General features: G+C 47.3%; 1 protein-coding gene across 3 annotated transcripts in view; it reads right to left on the bottom strand.

Annotated features, from left to right (window-relative positions):
* The window catches only part of STAG2 (STAG2 cohesin complex component), a 424372-nt gene that overhangs the window by 43518 nt on the left and 362853 nt on the right, over nt 1-18001 (bottom strand). For all 3 annotated transcript variants that reach the window (XM_063937252.1, XM_063937250.1, XM_063937251.1), the window contains exons 29-32: nt 16786-16914; nt 10694-10899; nt 10409-10598; nt 10202-10315 (exon numbers count right to left, since the gene is read on the bottom strand). In XM_063937252.1, the coding sequence (XP_063793322.1) occupies nt 10202-10315; nt 10409-10598; nt 10694-10899; nt 16786-16914 (639 nt within the window). The remainder of the gene's footprint in view (nt 1-10201; nt 10316-10408; nt 10599-10693; nt 10900-16785; nt 16915-18001) is intronic.

The following is an 18001-nucleotide window of genomic DNA, read 5'->3' as shown; positions in this document are numbered from 1 at the left end:
CAGAGGAGGGAACACATACACTGACTGGTACACCCACTGTGTTACCAGAGCGTCTACAGCTATTGCCTGAGGGTCCCTTGACCTGGCGCAATACTTGTCGAGTTTTATAAACATGTGGAAGACTTCTGGGTGAAGTCCCCACTCTCCCGGGTGGAGGTCGTGTCTGCTGAGGAAGTCTGTTTCCCAGTTGTCCACTCCCGGAATGAATACTGCTGACAGTGCTATCACATGATTTTCCGCCCAGCGAAGAATCCTTGCAGCTTCTGCCATTGCCCTTCTGCGTCTTGTGTCACCCTGTCTGTTTACGTGGGTGACTGCCGTGATGTTGTCCGAATGGATCAACTCCGGGTGACCTTGAAGCAGAGGTCTTGCTGAGCTTAGAGCATTGTAAATGGCCCTTAGCTTCAGGATATTTATGTGAAGTGATGTCTCCAGGCTTGACCATAAGCTCTGGAAATTTCTTCCCTGTGTGACTGCTCCCCAGCCTCGCAGGCTGGCATCCGTGGTCACCAGGACCCAGTCCTGAATGTGCGGCCCTCTAGAAGATGAGCACTCTGCAACCACCACAGGAGAGACACCCTTGTGCTTTGTGACAGGGTTATCCGCTGATGCATCTGAAGATGCGACCCAGACCATTTGTCCAGCAGATCCCACTGGAAAGTTCTTGCGTGGAATCTGCCGCATGGGATTGCTTCATAGGAAGCCACCATTTTTCCCAGAACCATCTCATTGATGTACTGAGACTTGGCTCGGTTATAGGAGGTTCCCGACTAGCTCGGATAACTCCCTGACTTTCTCCTCCGGGAGAAACACCTTTTTCTGAACTGTGTCCAGGATCATCCCTAAGAACAGAAGACGAGTCGTCGGAATCAGCTGCGATTTTGGAATATTGAGAATCCAATCGTGCTGCCGCAACACTACCTGAGACAGTGCTACACCGACCTCCAACTGTTCCCTGGATCTTACCCTTATCAGGGAATCGTCCAAGTAAGGGATAACTAAAATTCCCTTCCTTCGAAGGAGTATCATCATTTCGGCCATTACCTTGGTAAAGACCCGGGGTGCCGTGGACCATCCATACGGCAGCGTCTGAAACTGATAGTGACAGTTCTGTACCATAAACCTGAGGTACCCTTGGTGAGAAGGGTAAATTGGGACATGAAGGTAAGCATCCTTGATGTCCCGAGACATCATGTAGTCCTCTTCTTCCAGGTTCGCAATCACTGCTCTGAGTGACTCAATCTTGAATTTGAACCTCTGTATGTAAGTGTTCAAAGATTTTAGATTTAGAATCTGTCTCACCGAGCCGTCCGGCTTCGGTACCACAACAGTGTGGAATAATACCCCGTTCCCTGTTGCAGGAGGGGTACCTTGATTATCACCTGCTGGGAATACAGCTTGTGAATGGCTTCCAAACCTGTCTCCCTGTCAGAAGGAGACATCGGTAAAGCCGACTTTAGGAAACGGCGAGGGGGAGACGTCTCGAATTCCAATTTGTACCCCTGAGATATCACCTGAAGGATCCAGGGGTCTACTTGCGAGTGAGCCCACTGCGCGCTGAAATTCATTGAGACGGGCCCCCACCGTGCCTGATTCTGCTTGTAAAGCCCCAGCGTCATACTGAGGGCTTGGCAGAGGCGGGAGAGGGTTTCTGTTTCTGGGAACTGGCTGATTTCTGCAGCCTTTTTCCTCTCCCTCTGTCACGGGCAGAAATGAGGAACCTTTTGCCCGCTTGCCCACGAAAAGACTGCGCCTGATAATACGGCGTCTTCTCATGTTCAGAGGCGACCTGGGGTACAAACGTGGATTTCCCAGCTGTTGCCGTGGCCACCAGGTCTGAAAGACCGACCCCCAAATAACTCCTCCCCTTAATAAGGCAATACTTCCAAATGCCGTTTGGAATCCGCATCACCTGACCACTGTCGTGTCCATAACCCTCTACTGGTAGAAATGGACAACGCACTTAGACTTGATGCCAGTCGGCAAATATTCCGCTGTGCATCACGCATATATAGAAATGCATCTTTTAAATGCTCTATAGGCAATAATATACTGTCCCTATCTAGGGTATCAATATTTTCAGTCAGGGAATCCGACCATGCCAACCCAGCACTGCACATCCAGGCTGAGGCGATTGCTGGTCGCAGTATAACACCAGTATGTGTGTAAATACCTTTTAGGATGCCCTCCTGCTTTCTATCAGCAGGATCCTTAAGGGTGGCCATCTCAGGAGAGGGTAGAGCCCTTGTTCTTACAAGCGTGTGAGCGCTTTATCCACCCTAGGGGGTGTTTCCCAACGCACCCTAACCTCTGGCGGGAAAGGATATAATGCCAATAACATTTTTGAAATTATCAGTTGTTATCGGGGGAAAACCACGCATCATCACACACCTCATTTAATTTCTCAGATTCAGGAAAACTACAGGTAGTTTTTCCTCACCGAACATAATACCCCTTTTTGGTGGTACTCGTATTATCAGAAATGTGTAAAACATTTTTCATTGCCTCAATCATGTAACGTGTGGCCCTACTGGAAGTCACATTTGTCTCTTCACCGTCGACACTGGAGTCAGTATCCGTGTCGGCGTCTATTTCTGCCATCTGAGGTAATGGGCGCTTTAGAGCCCCTGACGGCCTATGAGACGTCTGGACAGGCACAAGCTGAGTAGCCGGCTGTCTCATGTCAACCACTGTCTTTTATACAGAGCTGACACTGTTACGTAATTCCTTCCAACAGTTCATCCACTCAGGTGTCGACCCCCTAGGGGGTGACATCACTATTACAGGCAATCTCCTCATACATGTCGACACAAACGTACCGACATACAGCACACACACAGGGAATGCTCTGATAGAGGACAGGACCCCACTAGCCCTTTGGGGAGACAGAGGGAGAGTTTGCCAGCACACACCAGAGCGCTATATATATATATATATATATATACAGGGATAACCTTATATAAGTGTTTTTCCCCTTATAGCTGCTGTATCTTTAATATTGCGCGTAATTAGTGCCCCCCCTCTCTTTTTTAACCCTTTCTGTAGTGTAGTGACTGCAGGGGAGAGCCAGGGAGCTTCCCTCCAACGGAGCTGTGAGGGAAAATGGCGCCAGTGTGCTGAGGAGATAGGCTCCGCCCCCTTATCGGCGGCCTTATCTCCCGTTTTTCTATGTATTCTGGCAGGGGTTAAATTCATCCATATAGCCCAGGAGCTATATGTGATGCATTTTTTGCCATCCAAGGTGTTTTTACTGCGTCTCAGGGCGCCCCCCCCCAGCGCCCTGCACCCTCAGTGACCGGAGTGTGAAGTGTGCTGAGAGCAATGGCGCACAGCTGCAGTGCTGTGCGCTACCTTGTTGAAGACAGGACGTCTTCTGCCGCCGATTTTCCGGACCTCTTCTGTCTTCTGGCTCTGTAAGGGGGCCGGCGGCGCGGCTCTGGGACCCATCCATGGCTGGGCCTGTGATCGTCCCTCTGGAGCTAATGTCCAGTAGCCTAAGAAGCCCAATCCACTCTGCACGCAGGTGAGTTCGCTTCTTCTCCCCTTAGTCCCTCGATGCAGTGAGCCTGTTGCCAGCAGGTCTCACTGAAAATAAAAAACCTAAAACTAAACTTTTCACTAAGCAGCTCAGGAGAGCCATCTAGTGTGCACCCTTCTCGTTCGGGCACAAAAATCGAACTGAGGCTTGGAGGAGGGTCATAGGGGGAGGAGCCAGTGCACACCAGGTAGTTCTAAAGCTTTACTTTTGTGCCCAGTCTCCTGCGGAGCCGCTATTCCCCATGGTCCTTACGGAGTCCCCAGCATCCACTTAGGACGTTAGAGAAACAATTGTTAATAAAGTGTGTGTGTGGGGGAAGGGGGGACAACACTTCGTATATTCATCCTGGAGAAGCTGCACACCCTGCACCTATATAATTATACTTACCCCTTTGGAGTCCCACGGCAGCCAGCGCTGCAGATGGCCTTTTACTGGTGGCTTGCACATGCACAATAAAGATAACCACGGGAACAAGGCGTCATGTTCCCGCGGACCTGCGCAAGCGCAGTAGACTCTGGCTACAGTGTTGCCGCCGCTGCCAGAGGGCAGAGGACATGTCACAGAGCTTACACATGGTTCCTTGGTTGGAACAGACAGTTATTATACTCACTGTAGCATTAATTAGGTACTAATGCACTGCAGGAAGTAGTATATTGCTATCATAAAGGCAAGAAACATGCAATTAACAAAAGCTTAGACAGACCATTATAAAAGTCTTTCCTTTAGAGAAACTGCAAACTAATCCAAGGAGTACAATTTCCGACAATACCAAAAGCCACTTGACAACTGGAGGAAATTCTGACAATAAGATCTGGCAGACCCAAAGCCACAACAGATTCAGAAGACAAGTTTCTGAAAGCCAAATGCCGGAGTGATAGGGGGCTCACAGGACTACAGCTTCAAGCACCACACTGGTCAAAGTAAACAAGTCTAAGATTAAACTGTGAAGAAAAGACCTTAAGTCGCAGGTTTGACAGATCGAGTAACAGTAAGGATCAACTGTGAAGAGGCTAGCCTAGGCCAAGAAGCACTACCACTGGACTGGAAAGATAGGATTTTAATTACTTACCGGTAAATCCTTTTCTCGTAGTCCATAGAGGATACTGGGAATCCATTTAGTACCATGGGGTATAGATGGGTTCACTAGGAGCCTTGGGCACTTTAAGAATTTGATAGTGTGCGCTGGCTACTCCCTCTATGCCCCTCCTACTAGACTCAGTCTAGGAAACTGTGCCCGAGGAGACGGACATACTTTGAGAGAAGGAAAGATGAGAAAAGTGGTGAGATTCTAAACCAGCACACACAAACAAGAGGAAAGCCATGCTAACCAAACTTGGAACAGGAACAGCAATGGCTGAACCAATCAACAATACTTAACCAAGTAATAGTGCAGGAAGAACAAAGCACTGGGCGGGCGCCCAGTATCCTCTACGGAATATGAGAAAAGGATTTACCGGTAGGTAATTAAAACCCTATTTTCTCTTACGTCCTAGAGGATACTGGGAATCCATTTAGTATCATGGGGAAGTACCAAAGCTCCCAAACCGGGTGGAGTGTGCAGAGGTTCTTGCAGAACTGATTGACCAAACTGAAGGTCCTCAGAGGCCAAAGTATTGAACTTGTAGTACTTTGCAAACATGTTCGAACCTGATCAAGTAGCTGCTCTGCAGAGCTGTAAAGCCGTGACACCCCGGGCAGCCGCCCAAGTAGACCCACCGACCCAGTAGTGGGCCTGTACAGATTTTGGAACCGGCAATCCTACCGTGGGGAATAAGCATGCTGGATCGTGAGCTTGATCCAGCGTGCAATAGACTGCTTTGAAGCAGGAGACACAATTTTATTGGGATCATAGAGAACGAACAGTGAGTTGGATTTTGTGTGTGACGAGCTGTTCTCTTTACATACACCTTCAAAGTCCTCACTCATCCAAAGACTTTGAAGTAGCAGAGGTGTCCGTCACATCCGGAACCACAATAGGTTGGTTGATGTGAAAAGCGCACACCACCTTAGGAAGAAATTGCTGACAAGTTCTGAGTTCAGCTCTGTCCTTATGGAAAATTAAGTAGGGACTCTTGTGTGACAACGCCTCTACTTCCGACACACGTCTTGCTGAGGCCAAGGCCAATAATGCGACGGTCTTCCACGTAAGGTATTTACGTCAACCTCCTGTAACGGTTCAAACCAGTCCGATGGGAGGAACTGCAGCACCAAATTGAGATCTCAAGGTGTGGGAGGCACAAATGGAGGCTGGATGTGCAGAACACCTTTCAAAAACGTCTGTACCTCAGGGAAAGAAGCCAATTGTTTCTGAAAGAAAATAGACAAACCCGAAATCTAGACTTTAATAGAACCTAGGCGCAGGCCCACATCAACTACCGACTGCAGAAAAAGCAGAAGACATCCCAGATGAAATTCCACCGCGGAATATTGTCTGCTCTCACACCAAGAGACATACTTATTCCATACACGGTGGTAATGTTTAGACATTACCCCTTTCCTGTCTTGGATCAGTCTGGATGACCTTGTCCGGAATCCCTCTCCTGGCTAGGGTCAGCCGTTCAACCGCAATGCCGTTAAACGTAGCTGCAGTAAGTCTTGATAGACGAACGGGCCCTGTTGCAGAATATCCTCGCGAAGAGGCAGAGGCCACAGATCTTCGAGGAGTATCTCCAGAAGGTCCGCGTACCAGGCCCTTCTTGGCCAGTCCGAAGCAATGAGTATTGCTTGAACTTTTTCCCTTCTTATTATTTTTAGAATTCTTGGGATCAGAGGAAGTAGAGGAAACACGTACACCATCAACCATCGACTGGATTTCCATAGCCTTCTCCACGGGAAGGGACACTCTCTGAGATTCCGTGTCCAGTATCATTCCCAGAAAGGAAAGCCTCTGCGTCGGTTCCAGGTGAGATTTTGGTAAGTTCAGAAACCACCCGTGATACAGGAGTATTCTGGTTGAGAGGCGAATACTGTCCATCAACCGCTCCCTGGACGGTGCCTTTATCAGAAGATCATCTAGGTATGGAATTATGTTCACTCCCTGTTTGTGGAGTAGAAACATCATCTCTGCCATCACCTTGGTGAACACTCTCGGTGCCGTGGAAAGATGGCAGGGCCTGGAACTGGTAATGGCAGTCCTGCAGTGCAAACCGTAGATAAGCCTGATGAGGCGGCCAGATCGGAATGTGAAGGTACGCATCCTTAATATCCAGAGACACTAGGAATTCCCCCTGCTCCAGATCGGAGATCACCACTCTCAGAGACTCCATCTTGAATTTCAATACTTGTCAGTACGGGTTTAATGACTTGAGGTTCAAAATCGGTCTTACCGAACCGTCTGGTTCTGGTACTACAAACAAGTTGGAATAATATCCCTTGTTTTGCAGATGAGGGGGAACTGGAACAATGGCCTGAGTCTGTACCAGTTTTTGAATGGCGTCCTGTAACGTTATACTTGCTTCCTGTGAAACTGGTAAGCCTGATTTGAAGAATCTGTGAGGCGAGAGCTCCTGAAACTCCAGTCTGTAGCCATGGTTAATTAGATCTATGACCCAGGTATACTGGCATGATGTTATCCAAATGTGACTGAAGAATTTTAGTCCACCTGCCGGTCTTCCAGGCATCGCGGTCCACAGTCATGCTGAAGGCTTTGAGGAAGCAGAACTGGAGCTCTTTTCCTGTGAACCTGCAGTTGCTGGTTTTCATGGTTTAGCTCTAGCGCCTCTGGTGGCTGTAGAAGAACCTCTGGTTTTGCCCTTAAACCTGACAGTCCGAAAGGACTGTAGATTAGGTCCTGAGAAAGCCTTCCTGGCTGGGTGAGCTGCTGAAGGTAGATACGTGGACTTACCCGCAGTAGCTTTGGAGATCCATTTGTCTAGTTCATCTCCAAAAAAGGCCTCTCCTGTGAAGGGTAGGCCTTCCATGCCTTCCCTGGAGTCTGCGTCGGCAGTCCACTGGCGTAGCCAAAATCCTCTGCGTGCTGACACTGCGATAGCAGTGGTGCATGCATTAAGCAAGCCTATTTCTTTTGTGTCTTCAACCATAAAATTTGCAGAGTCCTGTATATGCTGGAGTAAAATAATCTCCCCATTAGGCAAGGTACCTAACCCCTCAATTAGGTTACCCGACCATTTTGCGATGGTTTTAGTAATCCACCCACATGCTACAGTGGTTCTCTGTACCACCCCAGCAGCTGTATACAAAGATTTGAGTGTATTCTCAATTCTACGATCAGCAGTGTCTTTTAGGGAGGCTGCACCAGGGACAGGCAATACATTTTTCCGTGAGAGCCTGGATACTGATGCATCCACTATGGATTTTCCCATTTATTTCTATCCTCAGGAGGAAAGGGGAAAGAGGATATCAACCTTTTAGGGATTTGAAATGTCCTATCAGGATTAACCCTCGGTTCTTCAAACAGGGTATTTAGTTCCTTTGACACAGGAAAAGTGGCTGAGGATTTTTTATATTAAATAAGATTCCTCAGTCTCCTCTGTTACCTTATCAGGGATAAGCAGAACCTCTCTAATAGCTTCCACCTCCCCCTCCTCCATGTCTGACCCCTCATCATCAGAGTCAGACTGCAGGATATGGGCCAAAGGACGTTTTTGCGGACAAATGGTAGGGGACTGAGACGCTGGTTTGGGTACTGAGTCTCTGTTCATAAACTCAGTCATCAATTGTCTTAAGTATAGCGTCTCTTTCTCATTGCGGGACAATTTAGTAGAAATATTGTAGATCATTCCCCTAATGGAAACCAGCCAAGCTGGTTCTTCCCGGCTAGCCTGGGAATGGTGTACTGCACTGAGTACACCGGAGTGAACCCCATGGAAAAGAGGAATACTGTGCCTTACATGAAATACCCTCTTTGTCTGACATACTGTGACAGTGACCGCACATACACACAGGAACAGCTTAAATGCACAATTAACCCACAAAGAGCCCTTCAAGAGAGATACTGAGATAGCCTGGAGCCAGCACATAGGGCCCTTACTGCTAATGCCAAGCTTAGCCGGGTCGCAGACTAAGTACCCAGATCAGGGACTTTGTACACTAGTAAGCGCTCCCCCCCTGCTATGACCCCCTGGTACCGCTGAGGTAATCTGGAGTCTCTCCGGAGGTGATGCGCATCCCTGTCAGTCAGCATCCGTGTCCACTGAAGAGGGAAAATGGCGCTGGTTAACTGCAGGATGCGCTCATAGTCAAGCCCCGCCCCTTCAATGGCGCACGGTCTTCCCGCTTTTTTATATTGGCTGAGGTGATTTCTAGTGCTTAAAATGGAGTCAGCCGCCTTTTAAGTCTATAATGCCAGTCTGGGTAGTGTGTATACCCGTAGTTTACTTAAGGCTCAGTTCACTCCCTCAGAAGCGGTGCGTCTGGAGACTCCGCCGCCCCCGTAGAAGCCATGCGTCTCCGTGCCATAATGACCGGCGACCCGCTAACCGGGACGCCGGCTTAGTACTCACCACTCTTCATACTTCTGGCTCTGTTAGGGGTGGCGGCGTGATGCGGGAATGTACGCTTGCCGTGGTGGGGTGTGCGAATAGTTCCCTCAAAATCTAGTGTCCTGTCAGCGGGGAACGGGACCATTAACCCTTCAAGAGGTTGGGCCGATTCCCCCACCCCTAAGTCCCACGAAGCAGGCAGGCTGGTGCCATCCAGCCTGCCTAAAAATAACAAACAAATAAAATAAAATGCAGAAAACTCTTCAGGAGCTTCCAGTGACATGACCGGCTCCTCCGGTCACATTTTCTAAACTGAGTCTGGTATAAGGGGCATAGCGGTAGGAGCCAGCGCACACTATCAAATTCTTAAAGTGCCAAAGGCTCCTAGTGGACCTGTCTATACCCCATGGTACTAAATGGATTCCCAGTATCCTATAGGACGTAAGAAAAAATGGATCGTTTCAACTAAAAACTTCTGAATCAATGTCTAATAAAAATGAGAACTTGCAGTACACCTCATGTTGTTATAGTGAATTTATACACTCCCAAAAAAGATCACCATCTTCATATGGCTACATTTCCACCTACAATATTCTATTCAACATGGCACTTACAGCTGGCTATTTTGGCTGCATGGTGATAAAACATAAGGCTGTTATTTTTATCCATCACACACAAATAGATGTGTTGTTTTCCAGGAAAAATAAGTACACCGATTAAACAGAACAAAAAGACTAGTAATAAAAACCTAAACACTTTGTTAAAGTTGATGGCTTCTAGAGTATGTACAAGCCAGTGCATTAGGTCAAGTCATAAGTAGATGGGATATCACTTAAGTATGACGCACAGATCCAGAACAAAATGTATCATGTAAAAGACAAATGTGCATGTTAACAATGAAATTAAATGTTTTACACTGTGTGGAATTTTACTATTAACCACACTGGAAAATATAATTTCAGTCTTCAAAAGGCACCAAGTGTTATTCAGTGTGCTCATTTACAAGGCAGCCTTGTTCATTATTAATTTTTTTTTTTTTTTTTATTATTATTATTATTATTATTATTATTATTATTATTATTATTATTATTACTAATATGTATCTGAGACAGCCATATTTGTTTAATGTCATTATTAACTTTTTAGATATTATCAAATGCATTTTGGAATGTTTTTTTTTTTTTTATGTTCGAGTACTGATGATACCAGTTTAGTTTCTTACATGGTTTGTTGCAGATTAGTCCTCAGCTTCACATAATTCATGGCGGCTCTCTCTTGCTGCTGCCTTGCTACCTCTTCCTGCTGTCGCTGAGCAAGCATCCACGTTACCTGTGTACTGAATACAAATGTTCTCTTTATAACTTTTCTTGTATATACTTTGTTCTCAAAATACACAATACTAAACAAAAAACTTAACAGTGACACCTACTTATAAACAAGGGGAGACTGATGGTGTTCAGGCTGCATTGGGTAGACAGGCATGTAACTTTCTTCCGGCCGTAACCTCTTAGGTTCTCTCATGATGGTGGATGTTAGCTGAGGTGTTTGCATCATGACTGGAGTATTCATTGTTTGCTCCCGGTTTAGCCACATACTGTCACTGCTACTACTCTCTTCAGCTAAAAATATAAAACAGCTCATTATAGATAAATGCACAACGCTAAAATATTAAGAAAACAAAAAGGGAGAATAAAGTGGCATGCAAGTTTAATACCTTCTGGCAGTTTCCGCTTTCCTGTTGCTGGTTTTGTTTTTTTACTCCTCATTGAAGACCCTCGGCCACTCATTCCACTCATAACTGACATCGTATCGTCATCCCCCCCAGCTAATAAAGAATTTCTATAAGACATGAGTGGAAGCCAGACATCTTCTCTTCGGAGAGACATTTGAAAGGTCATGAATTTCTCAAGGTATGCGTATCTATAAGAAGAAAAAAAATAAGATTTTAAACCTACCGGTAAATCTATTTATCCTAGTCCGTAGAGGATGCTGGGGACTTCGTAAGGACCATGGGGTATAGATGGGCTCCGCAGGAGATAGGGCACCTAAAAAGAACTTTGACTATGGGTGTGCACTGGCTCCTCCCTCTATGCCCCTCCTCCAGACCTCAGTTAGAGAACTGTGCCCAGAGGAGATGGACAATACAAGGCAGGATTTAGCAATCCAAGGGCAAGATTCATACCAGCCCACACCAATCATACCATGTAACCTAGAACATACATAACCAGTTAACAGTATGAACAAACGACAGTAACGGTCCAAGACCGATGTCAACTGTAACATAACCCTTATGTAAGCAACAACTATATACAAGTCTTGCAGAGTTTCCGCACTGGGACGGGCGCCCAGCATCCTCTACGGACTAGGAGAAATAGATTTACCGGTAGGTTTAAAATCTTATTTTCTCTTACGTCCTAGAGGATGCTGGGGACTCCGTAAGGACCATGGGGTTTATACCAAAGCATCCAATCGGGCGGGAGAGTGCGTATGACTCTGCAGCACCTAGTGAGCAAACGCTAGGTCCTCATCAGCCAGGGTATCAAACTTGTAGAATTTAGCAAAAGTGTTTGACCCCGACCAAGTCGCCGCTCGGCAAAGTTGTAATGCTGAGACACCTCGGGCACCCGCCCAAGAAGAGCCCACCTTCCTAGTGGAATGGGCCTTAACCGAATTTGGTACCGGCAATCCAGCCGTAGAGTGAGCCTGCTGAATCGTATTACAGATCCAGCGAGCAATAGTCTGCTTCGAAGCAGGAGCGCCAATCTTATTGGCCGCATACAGGACAAACAGAGCCTCTGTTTTCCTAATTCTAGCCGTTCTGGCTACATAAATTTTTAAGGCCCTGACTACGTCCAGGGATCTGGAATCCTCCAGGTCACCAGTAGCCACAGGCACCACAATAGGTTGATTCATATGGAACGAAGAAACCACTTTAGGCAAAAATTGCAGAAGTGTTCTCAATTCAGCTCGATCCACATGAAAAATCAAGTAGGGGCTCTTGTGTGACAAAGCCGCCAATTCTTACACTCGCCTTGCTGATGCCAAGGCCAACACAGCATGACCACCTTCCAGGTAAGAAATTTCAACTCAACCTTGGTAAGCGGTTCAAACCAGTGTGATTTTAAGAACTGCAACACCACGTTCAAGTCCCATGGTGCCACTGGAGGCACAAAAGGGGGCTGGATGTGCAGCACCCCCTTTACAAACGTCTGGACTTCTGGAAGAGAAGCCAATTCCTTCTGAAAGAAAATCGAGAGGGCCGAAATCTGTACCTTAACCGAGCCTAATTTCAGGCCCATACCCACTCCTGTCTGTAGGAAGTGGAGAAGACGACCCAAATGAAAATCTTCCGTAGGTGCATTCTTGGTCTCACACCAAGACACATACTTTCGCCAGATACGGTGATAATGTTTTACCGTCATCTCCTTCCTAGCCTTTATTAAAGTAGGGATGACCTCTTCCGGAATCCCCTTTTTCGCTAGGATTCGGCGTTCAACTGCCATGCCGTCAAATGTAACCGCGGTAAGTCTTGAAATACACAGGGCCCCTGCTGCAACAGATCTTCCCTCAGAGGAAGAGGCCAGGGATCTCCTGTGAGCATCGTCTGTACTCTTCTTCGTCTTATGATCCTCAACACTTTCGTGATGAGATGAAGAGGAGGAAACACGTAGACCGATTCGAACACCCACAGTGTTACCAGTGCATCTACTGCTACTGCCTGAGGGTCCCGAGACCTGGCGCAATACCTCCGAAGTTTTTTGTTAAGGCGTGACGCCATCATGTCTATTTGTGGAGTTCCCCAAAGACGTGTTACGTCTGCAAAGACTTCTTGATGAAGTCCCCACTCTCCTGGATAGAGATCGTGTCTGCTGAGGAAGTCTGCTTCCCAGTTGTCCACTCCCGGAATGAAGACAGCAGACAGAGCGCTTACATGATTTTCCGCCCAGCGAAGGATACTTGTGGCTTCCGCCATCGCGACTCTGCTTCTTGTCCCGCCTTGGCGGTTCACATGAGCCACTGCTGTGACATTGTCTGATTGAATCAGAACCGGTAGGTTTCGAAGAAAACTCTCCGCTTGTCGAAGGCCGCTGTAAATGGCCCTGAGTTCCAACACATTGATGTGTAGATAGGACTCCTGGTCTGACCAAAGCCCCTGAAAAGTCTTTCCCTGTGTGACCGCTCCCCATCCTCGGAGGCTCGCGTCCGTGGTAACCAGGATCCAATCCTGAATTCCGTACCTGCGACCCTCCAGGAGGTGAGTACTTTGCAACCACCACAGGAGGGACACTCTGGTCCCTGGGGACAGAGTTATTTTCCGATGTAAGTGCAGATGGGACCCGGACCACTTGTCCAGAAGGTCCCATTGAAAAGTCCTTGCATGGAACCTTCCGAAAAGAATGGCCTCGTAGGCCGCCACTATTTTCCCCAGATCTCGAGTGCATTGGTGAACTGACACCCTTTTCGGTTTTAGCAGGTCTCTGACCATGTTCTGGATGTCTTGGGCTCTCTCTATTGGGAGGAAGACCTTCATTTGTTCCGTATCCAGTATCATACCTAGGAACGGTAGTCGAGTTGTCGGAATCAACTGCGACTTCGGTAGATTTAGAATCCAACCGTGTTGCTGGAGCACTCTCAGAGAGAGCGCCACACTGCTCAGCAATTTCTCCCTTGTTCTCGCTTTTATCAGGAGATCGTCCAAGTATGGGATAATTGTGACTCCATGCTTGCGCAGGACCACCATCATTTCCGCCATTATCTTGGTGAAAATCCTCGGGGCGGTGGAAAGTCCAAACGGCAACGTCTGAAATTGGTAATGACAATCCTGTACAGCGAATCTCAGGTATTCCTGATGGGGGGCATATATGGGGACATGAAGGTACGCATCCTTTAAGTCCAGAGACACCATAAACTCCCCCTCCTCCATGTTGGCTATTATCGCTCTGAGAGATTCCATTTTGAATTTGAATCTTTTTATGTACAGGTTTAGGGATTTCAGATTCAAAATAGGTCTGACCGAACCGTCCGGTTTCGGGACCACAAATAGGGTTGAATAGTAACCTCTTCCCTGCTGGTGCAGGGGAACCTTGATTATCACTTGCTGTATACACAGCGTTTGAATTGCAGCTAACACTACATCCCTTTCCGATGTGGAAGCTGGTAGGGCCGATTTGAAAAATCGGCTCGGGGGCACCTCGTCGAATTCCAATTTGTAACCCTGGGAAACGATTTCCAACACCCAGGGATTCAGGTCCGAACTGACCCAGGCCTGACTGAAAAGTCGAAGACAGGCCCCCACCGGTGCGGACTCCCTCAGGGGAGCCCCAGCGTCATGCTGTGAGTTTTGGAGCAGCCGGGGAGGACTTTTGTTCCTGGGCACCTGCCGAAGCAGGTGCTCTCTTGCCTCTGCCCTTACCTCTGGCGAGGAAAGAGGATCCCCAACCTCTTTTGGACTTGTGCGACCGAAAGGACTGCATCTGATAGGGTGTTACTTTCTTTTGCTGTTGGGGAATACATGGTAAAAAATTTGATTTACCTGCTGTAGCTGTGGAAACCAGGTCCGTCAGCCCATCCCCAAACAATACATCACCCTTATAGGGTAGTACTTCCATATTGTTTCTTGGAATCCGCATCACCCGTCCATTGGCGAGTCCATAAGGATCTTCTCGCTGAGATAGACATGGCATTGGCCCTAGAAGCTAGCAATCCAATGTCCCTTTGAGCATCCCTCATAAATAAGACTGCGTCTTTTATATGGGCTAGAGTTAAGAATATAGTATCCTTATCCATATTATCAAATTGATCTGTCAGCTCATCTGTCCAAGCTGCAATTGCGCTACACACCCATGCAGACGCAATTGTCGGTCTTAGCACAGCCCCCGTATGAGAATAAATACACTTTAAGGTAGTTTCTTGCCTGCGATCTGCAGGGTCCTTAAGGGCCGCTGTGTCAGGAGACGGTAGCGCCACTTTCTTGGACAAGCGCGTCAGGGCCTTGTCCACAGTGGGGGGTGATTCCCAAATCTCCCTGTCCTGCTTAGGGAAAGGATATGCCATATAAATTCTTTTGGGGATCTGCGGTCTCTTATCCGGAGTCTCCCAAGCTTTTCCAAAGAATTCATTTAATTCATGAGATGTGGGAAAGTTAAAAATCTGTTTCTTTTCCTTAAACATGTGTACCCTTGTGTCGGGGACCGAGGGTTCATCCACAATATGCAACACATCCCTTATTGCCACAATCATACACTGAATGTTTTAGTCACCCTAGGGTGCAATTTTACTTCGTCATAGTCGACACTGGAATCAGAATCCGTGTCGGTAGTAGTGTCTTGTGTTAAGGGACGCTTTTGAGACCCCGACGGGCCCTGTGAGTCGGTCCAATCTGAGGATTGACCCCCTGATGTCCCCCCTAAACCAGCCTTATCAAGCCTTTTATGTAAAGATGCCACACTTGCATTCAACATATGCCACATGTCCATCCAATCTGGAGTCGGCACAACCGACGGGGACACACCACTCATTTGCTCCACCTCCTCCTTGGAGAAGCCTTCCGCCTCAGACATGTCGACACACACGTACCGACACCCCACACACACATGGATTAACCTCTAAGGGGACAAAACCCCAACCAGGTCCTAAGGAGAGACAGAGAAAGAGTATGCCAGCACACACCAGCGCATAAAACACTGGAAAAAATATGTCCAGATAGCGCTTTTTTATATATATATTATGCCAATTCCCACTCACTGCGTCGCTAATGTGCCCCCCTCCTCTTTTTCCCAGCCTGTGTGTTCAACAGGGGAGAGACCAGGGAGCCAGCGTTTTCCTCATGCAGCTTCTGTGGAGAAAATGGCGCTGGTTAGTGCTGAGGATCAAGCCCCGCCCACCCGACGGCGGGCTTCGGTCCCAGTGATTTTTCAATAAAATGGCGGGTGATCATAGATTTACTGCCTCCGCAGTCTAATCCAACTGTATTTGTGCCAAAATGTGAGTTTTTTTGCTGCCCAGGGCGCCCCCCCCTGCGCCCTTCAGTGCTGCTCTGTGTGTGTGTGAGACTGGGAGCAATGGCGCGCAGCTTACCGCTGCGCGCCTTACCTCATGAAGATCTGATGCCTTCTGCCGCCTAAGATGTCTTCTGCCTTTTCTATCCGGCTTCTATCTGCGGCATCTGTGAGGAGGACGGCGGCGCGGCTCCGGGACGAACCCCAGGTGAGACCTGTGTTCCGACTCCCTCTGGAGCTAATGGTGTCCAGTAGCCTTAGAAGCAGTGCCCAACTTGACAAGCCAGCTCTGCTTCTCTCTCCTCGGTCCCACGATGCAGGGAGCCTGTTGCCAACAGGACTCCCTGAAAATAAAAAAACCTAACAAAATTATTTTTCCACAGAAAACTCTGGAGAGCTCTCTGCAGTGCACCTATTCTCCTCTGGGCACAAGATCTAACTGAGGTCTGGAGGAGGGGCATAGAGGGAGGAGCCAGTGCACACCCATAGTCAAAGTTCTTTTTAGGTGCCCTATCTCCTGCGGAGCCCGTCTATACCCCATGGTCCTTACGGAGTCCCCAGCATCCTCTAGGACGTAAGAGACAATTGCATGTACTCAATTAGAACTGATATTAACATATAAAACTACTGTGACATTGTACAGGTCATAGGTATACATATTTTGTCAAATATCAGCTTTGGTCATTAGTCCGTAGAAAAATAGAATAATTCTATAATAAATGCAAAAAAAAAAAAAAAATCTAATTAAATGGAAACATAAAAAATAAAAAAAAACACAACATGCCGAGCAACTACTGAAAGTACTTACACTGTTTTTTTGTCCTGTCGAAGCAGTTTAGATGAGAATTCACTCAGTATGTCAAGGAAAGCCATATTTAGAGGTGGATGGACTTCACCTTGTGGGCTTGGCTCTTTGAAGGCAAATTCTATACCATCTCTATAAGAAATATATACATATTTTTATTTATTTTTAAAAGTCAACTTTCATAAAGTAGAATCACTTTTTTAATAAAAAATCTTTATATCACACAAGCTACTCTGAACTAGCAAAAAAGTGAGCAGTCATCTAGTTTAAAAAATGAAGCATTTTTCATGAATGTTTGTTGACTCTTAATAAATGTGCCTATATGACCAGTCAGCAGCTGTAGATTTTCTTATTAACAAAATGTAGCTGCTTTATTTAAGAAAATAAATAAATCAATGAATGAATAATCTGCCCACATTTACTTATTTGTTTGGGGCAAGGAAAAATATTAAATTGTCCAGTATACTTTTGTTTGTATTACCAGGTGTCATCAAAAGCCAACCCGAATCACAGTATGAATAGAGGAAGCGATCACTGGGTAAAACAAAGTACTCCATTTTTTTTTATTATTTTTTTTAGAAAGAGACCTATGCTTGCCACACATATGTAGTACAATGGTCTACAATAGAAAACTTGAACCTGTGGGATAGAGCCTAACTTAGGGGTGGGCAACATGCGGCCCGCGGACCGATCCTGCCTGGCCCGCTTTGCCCCATCAGAGTGCAATGACAAGCTGCCCGACAGGCTGAGGCGCTTGTCATTGCGCTACACTGCTCCCAGATGCGGCGCCGCTGAGGAAATACCGGTCACGTCACAGGGTCAGCTGACCGGGATTTCCTCTGTTATGCGCTGGATGGCACTGGGTGGCGGGGGGCAGTGAGCAGGAGTGCCGGGCAGCGAGCGGGAGCAGGAGCGGGCAGAGGCCACAGCAGCAGTGACTCCGGGCAGCAGCGTGGATCATCGGACAGCGGGGATCGTCTGCCAGTGTGAAAAACAGGTAAACCCCCTGTCCAGCCAGCCCCTGGATCAGTGCTTAAGCTGATGTGTAAAAAGGGGGACGCTGTCTGCTGTAATGTGTAAAAAGGGGGACGCTGTCTGCTGTAGTGTGTAAAAAGGGGGACGCTGTCTGCTGTAGTGTGTAAAAAGGGGGACGCTGTCTGCCATAAGGTGTAAAAAGGGGGACGCTGTCTGCCGTAATGTGTAAAAAGGGGGACGCTGT

Source organism: Pseudophryne corroboree, chromosome 8, assembly GCF_028390025.1.
Source record: "Pseudophryne corroboree isolate aPseCor3 chromosome 8, aPseCor3.hap2, whole genome shotgun sequence".
Classification (NCBI taxonomy): domain Eukaryota; kingdom Metazoa; phylum Chordata; class Amphibia; order Anura; family Myobatrachidae; genus Pseudophryne; species Pseudophryne corroboree.
Note: the sequence above shows the minus strand (reverse complement) of the source record. Positions and strands in the feature narration are given on the sequence as shown.